Source organism: Phyllopteryx taeniolatus, chromosome 2 (genome assembly GCF_024500385.1).
Source record: "Phyllopteryx taeniolatus isolate TA_2022b chromosome 2, UOR_Ptae_1.2, whole genome shotgun sequence".
NCBI classification, from domain to species: Eukaryota; Metazoa; Chordata; class Actinopteri; order Syngnathiformes; family Syngnathidae; genus Phyllopteryx; species Phyllopteryx taeniolatus.
Window position 1 is genome coordinate 2,668,251 of NC_084503.1, and position 20,033 is coordinate 2,688,283.

Genomic DNA, 20,033 nt, shown 5'->3' on the forward strand with positions numbered 1-20,033 from the left:
TTATAAAAGTTCCTAGGTTTGATCGTCATGTTGGAAATGATGGTGAAATATTTTCGGCAGCATCTTTTATTCCTAAACCTTTTTAAAGCGTCTTGTATTATTCTCCCTGTTCACAGCACAAGCGCCACACTTATGCTGCCACGTTTTTTTTTTTTCTTTTCCGTCTCTTATGCGCCTCAGTCTTTCACACTCTTATCAAACTTTCTCCTCTCCTGCTTATGTTTGGGTGGAAATCAAAGTGCATTAAACATTAAATACGCTGTCAAGAGGCACAAGTCTCTCTGTGCTGCTGAGGATGGGGAAAGTAGGGCAGTGTGGAATACGAGGTATGGATAGAGGAGGAGGAAGAGGAGGAGGAGAATGGACACGTAAGCAATGCATGGAGGCCAACACGAGAGGATTTTGATTTGCAAATCATGGTCAACCTATATTTAATTGAATTGTTTTTAGCAAATAATCGTTAACTAACACGTTTCAAAAAAAGCTGGGACAGGTGGCAAAGAAGAGTGAGAAAGTTGAGGAATGCTCATCGAAAACCTGTTTGGAACATCGCACAGGTGAACAGGCTCATTGGGAACAGGTGGGTGCCATGATTGCTTCCCTGAATTGCTCAGTCATTCACAAGCAAAGATGGGGCGAGGTTCACCTCTTTGTGAACAAGTGCGTGAGAAAATTGTCGAACAGTTTAAGGACAATGTTCCCCAATGTACAATTGCAAGGAATTGAGGGATTTCATCATCTCCGGTCCATAATATCATCAAAAGGTAAGTGCAACTTAAAACTCTACTATGCAAAGCAAAAGCCATTTATCAACAACACCCAGAAATGCCGCCGGCTTCTCGGCTTATCTAAGGTGGACTGATGCAAAGTGGAAAAGTGTTCTGTGGTCCGACGAGTCCACATCTCAAATTGTTTTTGGAAATCAGCGGGTAACTGACACTCCCCCCAAAAGTACAGCAAACCCCCACATATTTGCAAATCAAATGTCAGAACTTATCCTAGTATTTCTCTGGCACCATCCGGTGGCATCTTGGTACAGAGGACCTGTTGAAATGAGTTGAGGAGCTTCATTTTCACAAAGGTAGTCATTTGCCACCATCTTGTGGCATCTATATGAAATTACAGGGCTGTATAAACATGTTGGGGTGGTGTCAATTACTCACCGTTCCAGTGTTCGTGGCAGGACTCGGTCGGTATCACGGGTGAATAGCGGAGGTTTCGCAAAATTGCTTCAAAAACACAAATGGCTGCGCTCACAAATGCTGAATTGCAAATATGGCGCAACTCTGCGCCACAGACCGCTGTTGTTAACAGCTCACATCAGTCGCCGCCGATCACAGCGGCTCCTCTCATTCCCTTTAAATGCGGCACAATGAATTGACAGTCTCCACTGAGACATGGCAAGTTCCGTATCTGTCCGTCTGTACACCGGTCACGTTCACCAAAATCACATTACACCGGGAGTTAGACCATAAGTTCACATCAACTTTCGGCCACCAAATTGTCACTCCGGCAGGGTCCAGCTCACCGACGATCCTAATGTAGAAAAGTGCTATTGAAAATCGATGGATGGATGAGGGATGAAATTTCCGCCTGCCGCATACTACTGTTATCTGCTTTTATAGTATGATATCTGTCTTTTTATTCAGGAGAAACCTTCTCAACATGACCATTTCCAACCCAGCGGTGTCGAGCTGTACAACAACAACAAGTTCAAATGCAGGCCCAGGGAGAGAGTGACAGAGTGATTGACTCAGCGGAAAGGTTAAAGCGCACATCTCCCTCTCTTCTGTTACTACGCAGACTAGAGAGATGGGGCCGTTCCCCCCGCCGGCCGCACTGGCAACATTCAAAGTCAAGTTTGCTTTGAGGGCCCGCACACAGGAAAGCAAGAGTACAATCTTATTTGCCACAAGATCAATATCCGAAAATCCCTTCCGACTTGTGCTCAGTGCTCAGATCTCTACTAGAACGCTACAATTTCCTAGACTAGTAGATTAGTTTAATTTATGCAGAAGATAAACGTTTTGGGTGGAACTTATCCGCTGTTACTGTTTTTCGTGCTCCATGACTAAGATAAAATTTTGCTTTGATGCCTTCTTGTGGGCCGAGGAAATATGTTCAAGTGAAGCGAGAAGCTTTTTTTTTTTTTTTTTTTTTTTTTTTTTTTAGTCAGGCCATCGAATCGAAAAAAAGTGATTTGTTGCCATCGTGTTGCATCTATAAGCAAATACAATTTTTTCGGGGTGGCTGTCAAATACTCGTATCTCGTTACAATGGTGCCTTGAGATAAGAGTTGAATACTTTTTGTGGCCATGCTCGTAACGGAAAACTCTCACATCTTAATAAGGATCGCCATATAATATTGAACTCTATAAAAGCATACATTCATGACATAATGAAAGAGAATGTCAAGACACATTTCTACGCATTTATTAGTGGATGAGGCCCATTCTGCGGCTCCTTCTGGTGCGCACACCTTGGCCACTTGGCGGCAGTATAATACAGATTTATAGACACAGAAGAAGATTTGATACGCCTGTGAGTTTTGCTAAAGTATTCGTCTACATTTGTTGCGTCACTGTTTGCGTTCAAATATATGTTTCTTAAAGGGTCATATCACCCGTCTATGGCAGTTTGCATCGTTTGTTAGCATTAAGCTAAGCAGACTTCCTAAAGGCAAAGTTATGTTTTTGTTTTGAGTTGAGTTTGACAGTAAGTATTTTACCTTATATTACCTCATCTTGCCTTGAAATAAAAAGCTTTTTTTTTTGTTTTTTTAATGCGTAATAACATTCCAGTGACAGATTGGTGTGATGAAGATCGGTAACGGTACGCTGTACATCGCTATGCGACTGCTTTTCCTGTGTAACATCCGCTTCATGCGTGGACGTTAAATGATAGAGAATGAGCTCAAAGGGGTTGAAAGCACCACAACAAGATGTCAGACAATTCTCTCAGGATCCACAGTCGCTCTCGGGACATGACGCAGTCCCGTGAGTCATCATTCATCGAAAACGCGCCTGTTTGATGTGACATTTTCCCAGCAATTCAATGTTTCCAGTCTGCCTTTAAAAAAAGGGCAATAATGCGGAGTCTTTCAAAGGTTGAATTGATTGTAACGCAACGGACGGATGGCGTCTCGCTTCATTTGAATTGGGACCATTCATTTCATATGCGAGTCAACTGAGTCGGAAGCTTGGTCACGGGAGGGATTCAACTCGTAAGTCAAAACTCGCGTCACAAAGCTTTTTTTTTTTGTACTTTCTGTTAAAGCTGCTTCAGTATATACGGCAGTGTTCCGCTCACTTCCTCCAATTTGACGTGGAAGATCAATAGTAATACGAATCGAAGGCTTAAAAACCTCCATCGGATTGAGCGCGGCGCATCTGATTGTGTCATTAGTAACGTCTAACGGATGCTACTGACCGCCAGTAATAACAGCTTTTTTTTTTCCTGCAATATCGGCCATCTGCCCAACGCCAAGTCCAGGATCAATCCCAGTTTGCGCCATATTGACTGTCTTCTGTGTTGAGTGGCTCAACGCACAAGTGAGGAGACGCCGTTGGTTGGAACGGATACCCAATGCGGCCGCGTACAGAAATATTCATTTCCTCGGGGTCCTTTTCCAAAAAAAAAAAAAATAGAATAATAATAGCAAATGTTTGGTGAGCTTCCAAGCATGAGAGTTGGCGAAGAGGACGGGCACAAAGCAGCCGCCACCATGTGCTTACGATCGTCTAAAGAAATCTTGGTTACAACTCGTCAAATTTGACCCATCTCGAAAAAAACTATAATGTCATTCTTTTTTTTTTTTTTATGAGACAATGTTCTGAAACAGTCCTGAGAACTGTCTGTGTTTCCGCCACGTTTGCGCAGGTTGCCGCAGAAACTTGCACCTGCACCTCTTTCAAGGGGTCATGGGTCATGGGGGAATCTTGAAACAGTGAACGGGAATTAGAGTGTACATAAATAGGACATCGCATTCCCATTGTTTGGCAGTCGCGTGTTTCCCTACAACACTGATTAAGGATTAATCATCCATTTATTAAAGTCAGACGCGCTATTTGGATGTGCTAAATCAATGTCGTGTGCTTTGAATGCAGCAGGAATCCCCAGCCCAAGGCTTGTTTTACCTTTGAAGGGTGTGTAAAAACTTTTTTACAGTGCTACCTTGAGATTCTTTTTTTTTTTTTCACGGATGCGAGCCATTGTTGGTCCAATTTTCCGGTTTGAAAAATTGAGACTGAGCGCTGCATCGAAGCCGAGTGATCGACTCAAGCTGTTTTATGCCACTCCCACCGATGTTTAAAACTACGACATAAATTTGCCCTAAAGTCTGCTAGGTTAATGCTAACGCATGGTGAGAAACGCCATAGATGGACTAACCAATAGCTATAACTGTGCAGCAACACATGTAGACTAACAATATGGTAACAGTCACGGGTATATATTCTTTATCCTCTGTGCACTACAACTGTTATTACTGCAGCTTACTGAACAGTTGTGACCCTCCTCTTGGTGTACATGTGCATTATAATGCCCTCTGGTGGCGATGTCGCGCATGCCAGTTTAGCCGTAATGAATTACTCATGATACACCAAGCGTGGTACACGTTTTGGTCATTTTCAGCCATACTTTTTGCTCCTATTTAGAATAAATTGGCCTTACTCATTAAACGCAAGTGTACTATTTTTGTTGGCGTGCGAGAACACGCACAAGAAAAAAAAAAAATAATTATTGTGTTGCAAGAAGTGTAGAAACACTTGGGAACCACCCGGTAAGGGTTACTGACGATATTTCGACAGCTACATCCGTTCTTGAGTTTGACATTGCTCGAAACGTGATCAACAGGTGCGTGTTTGCGGGAACCGATACAAACGCGGTGAGAACACAGACAGTTCTCGGGATTGCTCGAGTACTGTTACCACTGCCCCTGTGAAAACACACACATTTATGTCGTTTGACATCTTCAAGATTCCCCTGGTTACCACCATCTTGCCTGATTTAACACACACATGGGAAATCTCAAATCCTTTTAAGTAGACACGGCTCAAATTTGACCTGAAACAGCTTCAGTGTACACAAACTTTTTTTTTTTTTCATTTTTGTGTATTAAGAGTCACTTTAAAAAAAAAAAAGTCATCAAATTTCAGAATTTAGGTTTTTATTTTTTTATTTTTTTGTTTAATTGTTGTCAAACGAAAAACAAATAGTATGTAATTATGTTAATTGCGCCGGCGTAGGCACGCGGGAGCAAACGAGCCGAGGCCTTGCTGTCGCTGCTGCAGAGGACATAAATAATATGTTGCTGTTGTTACACCAATGTCGTCTTTTGTTGATGCCAGTCAAGGCTTATGCTGCCCGTGCACGTGAACGCGTGCGTGCACGCGGGGCACATCCCGCACACCCTTGTCACGACCGTCGGATCCTGTCTACGCCGCTGCAACGCGGTCAACTGGACTCATTATTGATGCTGGCTTGGTGGCGCTGCGTGCGTGTGCAAAAAAAAAAAAAAAAAAAAAAAAAAGGGTGGGAATGGCGCGCGCGTGGGGGATTGGCGCGCGCGCGCACACACTTAAAAATAGTCGACTGGATTGATAACAACGTGACATTCTTCCGAGATAAACCCGACGTGCGCGCATGTGTGTGTCTGTGTGTGTGTGTGTGTGTGTGCGCGCGCGCAAACCGCAGTAACGGAACAGCGATGCGGGGCCAATGCAGCGGCAACACACGCCCCTCACACGCGCACACACGCACGCAAGCGCGCGCGCGCAAATCCCCCCCCCCCCCCCCCCCCCCTCTTCCAGTCTGGATAGTCAACACGTACCGGAACCAATGTGAAAGCACTAATGTGTTTAAAAAAATAATAATGTGTGTGCGTGTTTGTGCGTGCGTGCGTGTCAGAAATAACATGTATGGGTGGGCACCCTCGAAGCATGAACGCACACGTGTGCGTCATTAAATGAGTGTTTAAATAACATACACATGGCTCAGGTGTTTCGTTTTTTGTTTTTTGGGGGGGGGGGGGTGGGGTGGGGGGAGGGCGTCATCCGCTTCTACTTACGCACTGCCTCCTTTTTGGGGTCTAGGGCACTGGCACTCTGCTGGATCTGGCCTATTTTATTCTGGAGCCCCCAGACCCGCTGGCTGGTGCTGACGATGTCGTTCTCCAGCTCTTGGAACAAGGAGCAAGCGTGCCGGGCCAGGTCGGACAGCTGTCGCAAGGTCCGGGACAGAACCGCGTTGCTGATGGCGCACAGGTCCTCGAAGAGCAGACCTTCATCGTTGGGGATCTGATACCTGCACAGAAGCGGCGGCTCCACAATCCTTTTGGCGAAAGGCATTTTGCACGCCCCGAAGCAAACGTAAATTCCCAGTGTCTAGAAAAGGTGGAAAGAGGGACAACATCCAAACCAATAGATCCCTCCCAGAAAAAAAAAAAAAAAACCGTGCAGCCCGACGAGGTTCAGGTCGACCGCGCGTTATTCCCGAGCGTCAATCCAAAGTTCTCCTTGACGTCCTCCATGCTGCTGCTGCTGGACTACCGCTGGCATCGCTGGCTCGCGCGCGCGCACGCACACGCGCGCACGCTCGCATGCAGTCAGGACACGGCTAAAGCTCGGGAGCTCCCTCAGGTCAGTGGCGTGAGCCAGGAGGAGGAGGATGCGTGTCGCCGCTGCGATCGCGGGCGGGCTCGCCTCAGCGCACCGTCAAGGCACAAAAAGCGAGCGTCAGGATGCGCTCGGGTGCGATTTTCACAATTAAAGCGTGTCCGGAAACGCTATATACGGTTTGTCGCTGAGCGACGTTGACATTTTTCCCGAACGTTAACGTTCCGGTCGCGTGACGAACATTGGGCTTTTATTTTCAAAGGCAAGCCTCCCACTTCCGGTCTAATCTGGATCGCGTCTGTGTAACTTGACGCTACATGGTGCTGTGACCTGAGCAGTATAAAACCTCGAGGCTATGACCGGTAGTGAGCAAGGCCATTTTACACACGTTTTTTCTTCTTTGGAAAATATTTTTCAATTTGCACGGACCGGTTGTTTTATTTTTATTTTTATTTTTTTGTTATATACACCGATACTACCTCAAAAATAATTGTCTGCCAAAGTATCACTATAATGACAGCGATGGAAGAAAAAAAAACAAAAAAACAGCTGTGTAGTAGAATCAAGTGTTCATCAATCAAAAACAAGGCAGAGGTATTGCGGGAGGGGGGAGGGGGGAGTGGGGGGGATTGCAATGAATTTAACAAACAAGAAGAATCCAGTTGCTTCGATGTGGATTACCGTAACCTGGATAACTTTTTTTTACTGTCAATTTTAGACAATAAATATTTTGATAACTAGGCACAAAGAAGGGGGAAAAACACAAAATAGTTTCCCTGTTTGATTAACTTTCATTTGCTCATACTGAGAAGAAAGAAAAAAAACAAATACTGTACACGCTATGAAAACTATGTGCTCCCATATAGCTTTGCTAATTTTGTGCAATGAGTAAAAAAAAAAAAATCAAATGTAAAATATGTGCCTCGGCTCAATTTAGCTTGCGAAATTATGATTATTTTTCACTTGATTGTTGGCCAATTTGAATGGAACAGATGCAACATTGTATGTCTAATGGTCCAATAATATTTTATATATATATTTTTTTTGCTGTAACAAATAAGTAATTGGAGGACTGAAAGCCATTACCATCCACAACCAACAGAGGACACTGTTTCCTTCAGATAATCGTCCCTATTTACTGTACCTACTGTACAGTACTGATCTGTATTTTATGAATACAGGTTTATTTACTCAAGGTATTAGTGACACTCCAAAATACAAACAAAAAGAGAATAATATTTTTCTGTTGCTGTATATTTACATGTGATTTGCGGTGGGAAATTAGTGTCAAAAGAATCCTTTGGTGTTGTTGTTATAATGAATGACAATAATAACCACCCTTTGCTGCGGTGTTATCAAGATTTAAAGCCTAACAGGGCACTCAGTGTTTATGATGCAACGAAATCCACTGTTAGCTGATAAGAACTCGCACTGTTCTATTGTTTCCTGTTTTTTTTTGTGTTTTTTTTTTTATTGTTTTTTTTTTGGACACCTCAGGGTCACGTCATATTGAATCGCATTGAAATGTTGCTATGTAATAAAAGAAAGCAACATTTTTCATGTCACTTCTGCCAAGTCATGTACGTTCCATTTTTCTCTTCCTCTAGATCACCGGTGTCAAACTGGTGGCCCGGGGGCCAGATCCGGCCCACCGCGTCATTTTGTGTGGCCCGCGAGAGTGTGCGCCGACTTTGTGTTTCTTGCTAAAATTCCAAATTGGCTTCACTTTTAAAAATATTGAGATATTGCAAGCATTCTGTTGTTACCAACCCCACTTTTAAAATACAATTGATTCATACTGTAGTTGAACAAAATTTTTTTTTTACTGGCTTTTGATTTCAAAAGCAATCATCCATTAATTTGTGTATCTGTAATAATATGAGGCAATCCTACATTCATATGGGTTTGCAGCCATAACGGCCGCCCGAGTGGAACCGTAACTGCGATGTGTGTCCCGTGACAAAAAGGAGTTTGACGCCCCTGCTCGAGATGCTAAAATGTTTTAATAACGGGGTTGCGTGTATGTTGAGAGACACGACTTCACAGTCTACTGTACTGTACTTATTTGATCTGTTGTATTTGATATGTAAGTGTGTGTGTGCGTGTGTGTGTGTGTGTGTGTGTGTGAGAGAGAGAGAGAGAGAGAGAAGGGGGGGGGCATTGTAGGGTACTCAAGAGCTATTTGGTATAATTAAAAAAATATTCACGAATCACTTATTATTTCTACAATTTACACCCGTGATTCTCAAAGTGTGGTAAAATTGTACATAATGTAAGAGTGGTTGAAACTTTTAGTCAAACCAGTACAGTACATTTATTAAGTACTGCTCAGTCGTATTCGACTTTTAAGTACAATACAGTCGGGGGTCGTCCAGGGTCGTGCCTGAAGTTGAACCTTTGTGACGTGCCTGCGCAGCAACTTTTCAAATGCTCCTTCATAAAACACACGAAAGCCGTCTTACTATTATTTTTGTTTTCAAACCCTGTACTCTTCGGGAAGCCCGCTCAGTGTCCACTGGAGTGAACCACGCAGCGCTATCTGGAAATGAAAACTCAGACACACCCTCAGTTATGACTCTGTCCAAAGGCCAAGGCAGTACAGAAGATAATCCAAAGTGTTTAAGCATGTTACAGTGTCCTTCCTTCTCAGAGTGCGATTGTGCGCCAGCGTGAACGGATCGCAGCATGTCCGGAAAGATTTTCTTGCGCTTGCTGGCTCTCTGCGGTGCCGTCTCCGCTCAGTCGCTAGTGGAGAACCAGGCGAGGGACTTCCTGGAGAAGTTCGACGAGGAGGCCAGCGCGCGCATGTACCAGTACTCGCTGGCATCGTGGGCCTACAACACCGACATCACAAAAGAGAACTCGGACAAATTGGTGAAAATGTGTTGTGGATTGTCAAATCGACATCGGTCTAGATCGCGCTGGTGACATATTGAAATCGTTGTCTGTCTGTTTTCGTGTATTCAGTCCATAGCGGGTCAAATGTGGGGCAAGTTCTACACCGAAAGGTCAGAGGAGGCTCAGAAATTCCCCATTAACCAAATCAAGGACGCTCAAATCAAATTACAGCTCATCTCACTACAAGACAAAGGTGCCGGTGCTCTGTCACCGGATAAAGCTTCACACGTAAGACTCGTCTTGTAGTCGACTTCCATCTGGTCTACTCACACGCTGCCTCCGCTCTTGTGTGTTTTGGTCACCGCTTTGCTTCAAATCTGCCCCGCAGCTGAGCAAGATCCTGAGCGACATGAGTACCATCTACAGCACGGCAACCGTGTGCATGATGGACGACCCGCTTAACTGTCAGACTTTGGAGCCAGGTACACGCTCCGCTCTTGCGGAATCAGGCAGTTTAGAGTCAACGCACAGTTGTCTTTTTTTTTTTTTTTTTCAAAATGTCCCATTGAAACGGACACAATTTCTTTAACTGGCTTTTGTGTGACTCCTTTAACCTCTGACTTCCATTGTCAAACTCATTTTCATCTCAAGTCACATTGCAGTTATGGTTTTTCCTCAGAGGGGCGTTGTGACTGCGACCATCGTGTACATTTATTTATAGAAGGGCCATTCCACAATATCCCCGGGATATAAAATGGAGAAATGCACAGTAAAACTATCTATAAAATGATTTTGATCCAGCAAAGTGTCCTGCACATTGGTCTAATTGCATACTTAAGAAATACAATTTAAAACATTAATTTAAACTACCTTAAACACTGGAAAAATAACATTTGTAGCCAAGTCTCCGCTTCCTAACATTAGACTAAACCATGAAATAAAACATCTAAATTATTTAGAAAATATTTTCAAGTATTTTTATTTTTTTTTTTTTACATATTTGTGTTACTCCTTATCCTAACTCTACATTTATTATTCAAAAACTGTTTAGGTTTTCACTCAGTCCTTGTTACGCTGAAACAACTGATATTTAATTTATTATTATTATTATTTATTTATTTTTTTAATTCCACAAAGTTCACTCATTTCTTTTTCTGTATATTAAATGAGTCCCTGTGACCTAAACGATTTTTTTTCAAAATGCTTTGTTTTTGTTGAATCACTGCAATGTGCCGAATGCTATTGCGGCTATATTTCGTGCTTGCTCACTGAGTTGTGCTGAATTTTTAAAAACATTTTTTTGCAGGCCTGGAACACGTGATGGCCACCAGCCACAACTACTCTGAGCTTCTGCACGTGTGGGAGGGATGGAGGAGAGAGGTGGGGAAGAGGATGAGGCCTCTGTACGAAGATTATGTACTTCTGAAGAACGAAGCCGCCAAACAGAACGGTGGGCCGGCTCACATATAGGGCTGCGAAATTTTAAAAGTCGTAAATGTTCCACGGGAATTGATGGGAACAAACGGGAACGAACCGCATACTTACAAAACTGAAAGTTGGCTCTGAAAAGAGAACACGAGTTTAGTCCGGGAAAATCTATTTGAGCATAATCCATGTGCGTCGGTGGTATAGTGGTTAGCATTTTGGCATAATCATGACTTTAAAAAGTAAAAAACAGATTTCATGCAGGTATAGTATGACTTTGACTTACAAGTGCCCCGATTTAGGTTTTCTTTTTAGCAATCACTGAGTCGAATTTTTTTAATTATTTTTTTTTTTTCGCTTACGAGCAAGCTTTGCTGAGGGAAGCGGGTAGGGAAAATGAACAATTAAGCTACTTTAATGCCCTCACGTGGGCAATGAGAGCTATCTATTTTGTATTTTGCCTCTCCATTTAACACTGACTTTTGACTTCTAAAGCCGTCAATGGCAGTGAATGTTTAAATGACCCACAATTTGCCACAAGATGGCGGCAAAGGACTACTTTTGTGTACATGAAGTTCCTCGACTGACTTTAACAGTTCCTTGGCACCAAGATGCCAAAAGACGGCCTGAGCACAAAGGAAGTTTTTAAACCAATAACGGAGGACAGGCCCCCCCCCCCCAAAAAAAATTGCAAATGCCGAACCACGATTATGCTACATTTCCAAAATTTCCCATCTTAACTTCCTATGGAAATTTACTGAGAGCGTAGCAGAAAATGTTCACTCCTTTGCAATTCTCCTGACAAAGAAGAACATCATGCACTATTTTTTGAACTGTTCTCTCCTCTGATTCATGCACTTGAAGGGTTTGAGGACTATGGCGCTTACTGGAGATATAACTACGAGACTATTGACGAGAAAAGTCCGTACGATTACACCGGGGATCAGCTGATGGAAGACGTACGCTCCATCTATCAACAGGTAGGTCTGTGGAATCTGAAAGATGGAAGGTGAGAGGGAATTTACATTATGTAGACAAACAGCAAGATGTCTTCCAACAGATCCTGCCATTATACAAGGAGCTTCATGCTTATGTGAGGGCGAAGCTCATGAAAGTCCACAAAGGCCACATTGATGAAGAAGGACCTCTGCCAGCCCATCTCCTGGGTACAGAATGTTTACCTTTGCTGATTTTGGGTTATTCCAACTAATCAGACGTACTTTCAATTTGCAGTCCATATTTTGTCTTCTGTTGTGCATCTTGGATGACTTTTGTCCTTCGCATCCATGTGACTTTACCAGGCGACATGTGGGGAAGATTCTGGACTAACTTGTATCCTCTGTCAGCGCCCTACGAGGGTGAGATTGATGTCAGCAAAACAATGGTGGCACAGGTACGGCACCACTGAGTCTGTTTACACTCTTTAAAGTAATATGATAATAAGTGTTAAAACATTAAGCAGCTTTTTTGTTTGTTTTAATTGCCATTTTCACAGCAACCCCCACCCCCGACGAAAAGGTTTCAAATTGCCTGTAGAAGCACATTAAGCGCCTCACCTCACTTCAACATAGTTTGTTGACAGCGAGATGCCGGAGAAGCACGACGTGACGCTCCTCAATTTACTTTAACATAGTTTCACTATGCACCACGATGCCACAAGATGGTGTCGAAGCAATACTTTTACATTAGACAGCACAAAAAAAGCAAATTTGTTTTTCAGCAAATAATGAAGGAAAGGTCCGCTCCCCCCCCCCAGAAAAAAAAAAACAAAAACCTAAGCTGTGAGTAGCAAATCATGAATATAGCGTAGTAGCCCCAAAATTAGTCAGAAGTTTTATTCCTAAAAAGTTCATATTGTTGTAAGCCATTGGTAATATGTTGCACAGTTGGAACATTACAACTGTGCTTAAATAAAGAGGGGAAAAACAGACTCTACTTAAATGATGATTTAGAGGAGGGTTGGTGATAGGATAAGAAAGAAAAAAAAAGGTTATTAAAGGTTTATTTTTACAGTCAAGCGTCACAGTGGCATCCATGGAATCATCCGGCCCTCAGAATCTTAATGGCGTCGCATCCATCCATTTTCATTCAACATCAACTTGAATTTCAGGGCTGGACTGAGCGTCGACTATTCAAAGAAGCGGAGGATTTCTTTATGTCGGTGGGCCTCGACAAAATGTTTGACAACTTCTGGACCAACTCCATGCTGGTGAAGCCTGAGGATGGACGCAAAGTGGTCTGTCATCCCACAGCCTGGGACATGGGCAATCGAGAGGACTTCAGGTAGCGCACACACTCATTTACGTTCATAAACCAAGATGAGCAAAGCGGCAGGAAACATAAGAAATATTCAAAAGTGTATCTTTTGTTTTTTTTTAGTGTAGTTTATGATTAAAACATCAACTGCGCCGCAGAGGGTGTTAACATGTTTGAGCGTTTATTCAAAAGCCCTGTTACTAGAAAGGCACATTCCAGGAGTCTACTAGTGCATGACGCCTGCCTACTAGTTGGGCCAAGTAGTGTTACTAGTGCAGCACTATAGTTTACCAATACGGTTTAATTGTAGGACAAAAGTCACACAAGTAATGGGGAAAAAAAAACATTACTAGTAAGAAACAGCAGTTCTACTAGTGCACTGAATTTTCGTACTAGTGAGCACAAAGAGCGTGTGAGTACATGGGCCTTAAGCGGGATGTCAAGAATATTGAATAAATACTCAAACAGCTTCATGGAAATTGGATATCCAGCTTAAGGTTTGTGTACTAGTATGCTCTTTGTCCTCACTACTACAAAAAACTACATGTTACAGGTGAGGAAAAACTGTGCACTAGTTGACAACTGTGTACAGTATCAAATTTGACTACTGCTTCATAAGTAGTACGAGTAGCATGCAGATGTCAACTATTGTAGAGTTGTGCCTCAATAGTAACATGTAGTTAGTTGTCCTTTTAGTATGCCAAAATTGTCTTAGTAGTGTGCACAAACGGCATACGATAGTGGGACCAAAATGTTACCAGTAAGACAAAGTAGTTCTACTAGTGCGCTGATTTGCTGACTAGTGAGGACAAAGAGCATCCCAGTTCATGGATCTTAGGCTGGATATCAGCGATATCGAATAAATGCTCACATGGCTTTCCACAAACGTGGGCATCTCGTCATAGAAATCTTTTTTAGTCCTTAGAGTGACCAACTTCATTCTGTTTGATTTCACTATTTTGCCTTTTTTTTTTTTAATGTAATGAAGTACATGTATTTGCGATGATATTTATGCTTCGTGTCATGCTTTGACGGCAGTAATTTTACTGCTGATCAGCTACGACTGAACCGTCGGTGCTGATAAAGGTAACAATAGATATTTTGTCTGTCAAACATTAATCCGTATACTGCGCCCACGAGATAAGGTCGGACAGTCCAAATGCCAAATATAACTAAAATGATTATTAAACACCAATTATTCATCAAGAGCTATAGCTTTCTGTATGAACAAAAAACGAAACTCACTGTTCACTTATTGTCTCCCTTTTACAGTGCATACTAAACTACAGACACAAAAAAAATGGTTTAGAGCAATTATTCTTAAACTGGAGTACACAAAAGAAACAATGAGGGCAGTTCAGTTGTATTTAACTTTAAAGCTCAGTACATTGACATTCAAGCATTTTTACAACTGTTTGTTTTTCAACATTTATTAAAGTACAATTTATATTTAACTTTAACGGGAAATACATTTGAATTGAATTGAATTACAGTTTTGAATTGAATTGTTATTTAAGTACAGCTTTTTTTTCCATTGTCCTTTTTCAGTCTTGTTCAAACTGTGCTTGCTTCATGTGACAATAGCTTACGATAATTAATACTATAATTAATATTATAGTGGGCAAGGAATGAACTTTACAACTTGATTTAGCTCAGTCGCTTTCCTTGTCCTGTTCCATCACATCCGCCAACGTGCCGCTTATTTTCCTTTATTTATTGTTTGTACTTTATCTATGACTCATGAGAAACATCACCATCTGTTTTATTGGTACTGTATCTCGCTTATGGTATCATAACGCATCTTACTTCCACAATAAAACCGCTATCATCCACATATCTGTCGTACCACCCTCAGGATCAAAATGTGCACTCAAGTCAACATGGACAACTTCCTGACGGTGCACCACGAGATGGGCCACAACCAGTACCAGATGGCTTACCGAAACCAGCCCTACCTCTTGAGAGACGGCGCCAACGAGGGTTTCCACGAGGCTGTCGGGGAGATCATGTCCCTCTCTGCTGCCACACCCAAGCACCTGCAGGGCCTTGGCCTCCTGCCTTCTGACTTCACCTATGATAACGGTAAAAAGAAGGTTCCCCGAAACACGTGAAAAGATTTAGCGTGACAGATTCATCCTTGTAGTTTCGTAGCCTTGTTTCTTATTCGTATACAAATGTAACTTCAATATCGTATCGATTCGTTTACTGTCGATTCAGGTATTATATGTGGTGCTATGTATTATTTATTAGGTACCGACACGTAACATCAAATTTGAACGCCTATCCACCAACCCGCACATCTGTCCGTCCATCCATCATCCATCCATCTATCCATTTATCCATCTACTGTATTCATCTCTCCAGCAGGATCTCTCCATTTATCTGTCTATGCATCCGTCCATCCATCTACAGTATCTACCTATTGTACCAATTTACTGTATCCATCCTTCCATTCATCTCGCAGGGGTGTCAACCTCATATTTTGTCACGGACCATACTGTGGTAATGGTTTCCCTTCGAGGGCCATTCTGTGAATCCATATAAATATATAATCGCCTCATATTACATACAACATACGCCAAAAAATCTGGACAACTAGTTTTGAAGTCAAGGAAAACAATTTGTTCAACGATTGTTGAATGTAATTTAGTTGTAAGTGGTTTATGCCTTGAATCTCTCTGTCACTAAAAAAAAAAAGAAAATGTTCAATTTTGGAACAGATTTTAGCGAGAAACATTAAGTAGACCCACATGATTTGCTTTGCGGGCCACATGAAATGACGTGGCGGGCCGCATGTGGCCCCCGGGCCTTGAGTTTGACATCAGGGATCTACTGTATGTACTTACTGTATCCATCCCTCATCCATCCAGATGTCATCCATTATCCATGCACCCATCGATCGATCGATCTATCTATCGATCTATCTATCTATCTAAGCTCGTGTCCACCGCCATCAAGTGGCACAACAACAACCCAACTAGTAAATTTGCATAAAATGTCATTTTTCTTTTCTTTTTTTTCATCCCCCATAGAGACAGAGATTAACTTCCTGCTCAAGCAGGCGCTAACCATTGTGGCCACTCTGCCTTTCACCTACATGCTGGAGGAGTGGAGGTGGCAGGTCTTTGCGGGAAACATCCCCGAGGATAAATGGATGGAGCGCTGGTGGGAGATGAAGTAGGCCGACAAGACACTTTGCCTCCTTACATCATTCCATTGCAAACATGAGAAATCCCTGCTGGTACCGTCATCCGCTCCAATCAGTGTTGTCTGACGTAACAGGAGGGAGCTGGTCGGCGTGGTGGAGCCGGTGCCGAGAGATGAGACATACTGTGACCCCGCTGCTCTGTTCCATGTATCTGGAGACTATTCCTTCATCAGGTAAAACACCGAACAAATGGACATGTGCATTTCAAAGTTTAGAGAAGGCCAAATGAAGTTCATCTGTAAAGGTTACAGTGCATTATAGGTTGTCTTGTTATTTACTGCATCCCCTCAACATTCCCAAAGAAAGTATACATAAGAACAGATGTATGAGCTGCACACATACAGAGATCCATGACATGAATTTAAGTAGCTGATTCCCACAAACATATTTCTGTTTTTGATGTTTTGATGATGCATTTACATTCAGGTACTTCACAAGAACCATCTACCAGTTCCAGTTCCAAAAAGCCCTTTGTCTTGCTGCCAATCAGTCTGATGCGTTGTCTTCGTGTGACATTACCGGTTCAACAGCAGCAGGCACCAAGCTCAGGTACCATTACTACTTCTCCTTTCCGCCATTTCATTCACATCTTAATACCGCCGCGCACTATCATGCCACAATTATAGAAACCATCAATATTGAACAAAAAAAAGCAACATAAGAGCCTGTGTCTTTGCAACGTAAATCCTCTGGAGCAGTTCGCAAATCAAAATTATAGGCCAAATTTTCTTATTGGTACTCCATAAAAAAAAAAAAACTGTATTGTATTTGATCACATTAGTTCGTGTAGCTGTACCTAATGGTGTGGCCCGAGTCTTCCTTTCAGCAGTCATCACCAATCGTTGTTTTGTCAGGAACATGCTAGCGTTGGGTCGCTCCCAGTCGTGGACCAGGGCTTTACATACAATATCTGGAGATATTAAGATGGATGCCAGGCCACTGCTGGACTATTTCCAAAAACTTAACGTATGGCTTAAGGAGGACAACAAGAAACACAACCGCACTGTTGGCTGGGATGCAGCAGTAGAGCCATGTGAGTAGTCTGATGAAAACAACCACACGTTGTCAAAAAAAACTAAAAACTGCCAAACATGATATGGTTTTTTTGTGGGAAAAAACAACTTTTCTGGCATACCACAGTATGTTTACTCACAACATTTAACAAAAGTAGAACGCACTTAGCATACTGGACTCATTGACCCTCATTGCAGATTCCAATTATGCCATCAAAGTGAGGCTGAGTTTAAGAATGGCCATGGGTGATGAAGCTGTGAGTATTACGATTATTAATCACTATATCCTGTAAAATGACATGGGAAGTATTAATTGTGAAAAATTATGTTGCAGTATTCTTGGAACTCCAATGAGCAGTACCTGTTCAGGGCTAGTGTGGCTTACGCTTTGAGGCAATACTACAGCCAAAAGAACATCACTCTTCTCTTCACGTCAGTACGCTCCGCTTTGTCTCGACTTGAACTCGTTACCGCTGTTGTGTGACAACATTTCTCTCTTTTTACATTGGCAGAGCGGACAACGTCATAACATATAAACAAACGCCCAGGATTTCCTTCTACATTGTGGTTACCGATCCTAAGAATCCCTCCGTATACGTCCCAAAAGAAGATGTGAAGGCAGCCATACGGTGAGGGAACTTTACTGCACTTAAAACTAAATGAATGGACTTCGGGTGTACTGTAATTAAGTCATATAACCAGTTATAAAAATCAGGACAATTACCCTAATTTCTTGTGTATAATGTGCATTTTTTCCCCCCCAAAATTGTCAAAAGTCAATGGTGCGCATTATACATAGGTATAGGGGAAAATGGAAAAAAAGACTTTCACATTTTATAAACGTATGACGCCATCTAGAGGTTATGAAAAAGCTGTACACATCCATTCCTATATGCCACCGCCAGCTAGAGGTTATGAACTAAATGTACACTTTCATTCCAATCTGACAGGTTTACACATGACTGCATATATGTACAGTTGTGCTCATAAGTTTACATACACAGGCAGCATTTGTCAATTTATTTTTCTTTTTTTCTTTTTTTTAAATATGACTGATGACTGAACAACAACCACCATTAATTTCTTTATGGGTATGTTTTGTTTCATGGTAATGTTTTTCTGAACTGCTTGACAGTTTAATTTGAATCCCATTAAAATAAATGTAAAATTACTTAATAAAAGTAGAGCTTTCAAAATAAGAGCAAGTAAATTAAAATAAAGTATTACGTGTTCAAATAAAGTACTTAACTTCAGAATAATTCTTTGAAAAAAAACTAACAAAATAGAGATATTACTTCATGTTTTGATCATATGGGTAGAAGCAAAATCATGCATTGTAAAAATGCATTATATATAGGTGGAAGGGTTTTCCAGAATTTTGAGGTCAACTTTGGGGGTGCGTATTATACATGGGTGCGTATTTTACATTATACATTAAATGATTGTATACCTAATATGAAAATCCCTCTCCACCAAGATATTAGATTGATACATGTGTGATATGTCGCAGACTATCCCGAGGCCGACTCAACGACGCTTTCCAACTGGACGACAAGACGCTGGAGTTTGAGGGTATCCCAGCAACCCTCTCACCTCCTGTGGAGCAACCGGTGGAAGTGTGGCTGGTGGTGTTTGGAGTGATCATGGGAGTGGTGGTGCTAATGGGGCTCTTTCTCATCATCTCTGGCATCAGAGAGCGCAGGAAGTAAGTTTAAACGTGTAGGAACCCGGAACCAACTGTATACATTCTACGCTCACTTCCAATTAGATGACACATGACATGCGGTTCTCCTCCTTTTGCAGGAAGTCGAAAAACATGGGAGTGGAAAATCCTTACGAGCCTGACGGACACACCAACAGAGCCTATGAGGACAGTAGTGATGAGCAAACCGGTTTCTGAGGAATGGTGCAGTCTTCATCGACTTCTCTAAGCAAATAGAAGGAAAAAGTTGACCTTAGTTGGACATGCGGCCTCTTCTAAACATCATCATAAGACTTCCAAGGTGGAAACTTATTTTTGGGCTTTCACAGACACTTATAGATAGTATCATGGACAATTACACTACTCTCAAAAAAATTCACACAGAATGCAATCTCCCACTTATATTTTTTAAAAGCTCTGTACTATGTTCTAAAATACTTACATAGCAATATGGGAGAGCCTCACATACCTTGAAATAGATTCCTGGCTTTCTTTCATGTTGTTAAGGTGGATTTATTTATTCCGACTATGTAGGCTGTTTAATGTATAATTAAAAAAAATAATAATTATTATGCTGATTATATATAATGCCTCAATATAATTGTACCGTGGAATGTAAAGAGAGTTTGTAGATGAGTACAATTGTCTATTTGTGTAATGGCAAGCGTGTTTTCATTGTGTCAATTTAGTTTACAATTAAAAAAAAAAAATCATACCTCACGTGAGACGGGCACAAATGTAGAATATTCATTAAAAGCACTATTACTTGATAGCAGTATTTTATAACAGTAGTTTGGGATGCCGGCACGACTGGTTAACACATCTGCCTCACAGTTCTGAGGACCGGTGTTCAAATCCCGGCCCCGCCTGCGTGGCGTTTGCGTGTTCTTCCTGTGCCTGGGTGGGTTTTCTTCTTTTTGAAATTTGGGATAATGCATAGATGGATGGATGGTTCATTAAAGGATCAATAAATAGCA

At 41.9% G+C, this 20,033-nt stretch overlaps 2 protein-coding genes across 5 annotated transcripts in view; one reads left to right on the forward strand and one right to left on the reverse strand.

The window, feature by feature from the left end:
• The window catches only part of nhsb (Nance-Horan syndrome b (congenital cataracts and dental anomalies)), a 52,935-nt gene extending 46,191 nt beyond the window's left edge, over window positions 1-6,744 (reverse strand). For all 4 annotated transcript variants that reach the window (XM_061752595.1, XM_061752576.1, XM_061752586.1 and 1 more), the window contains exon 1: window positions 6,068-6,744. In XM_061752595.1, the coding sequence (XP_061608579.1) occupies window positions 6,068-6,347 (280 nt within the window). In that variant the 5' untranslated portion in view covers window positions 6,348-6,744. The remainder of the gene's footprint in view (window positions 1-6,067) is intronic.
• Window positions 6,745-9,235: 2,491 nt separating this feature from the next.
• On the forward strand, window positions 9,236-20,030 carry ace2 (angiotensin I converting enzyme 2). Its single transcript, XM_061752637.1, has 18 exons — window positions 9,236-9,488; window positions 9,582-9,740; window positions 9,841-9,934; window positions 10,759-10,902; window positions 11,742-11,857; window positions 11,938-12,043; window positions 12,179-12,270; window positions 12,988-13,160; window positions 14,989-15,215; window positions 16,166-16,310; window positions 16,416-16,514; window positions 16,768-16,890; window positions 17,196-17,374; window positions 17,553-17,611; window positions 17,689-17,786; window positions 17,867-17,983; window positions 18,865-19,059; window positions 19,158-20,030. Exons 1-18 carry the CDS (start codon window positions 9,300-9,302, stop codon window positions 19,252-19,254), a joined length of 2,412 nt encoding a protein of 803 aa, XP_061608621.1. The 5' UTR covers window positions 9,236-9,299; the 3' UTR covers window positions 19,255-20,030.
• The last annotated feature ends 3 nt before the right edge of the window (window positions 20,031-20,033 follow it).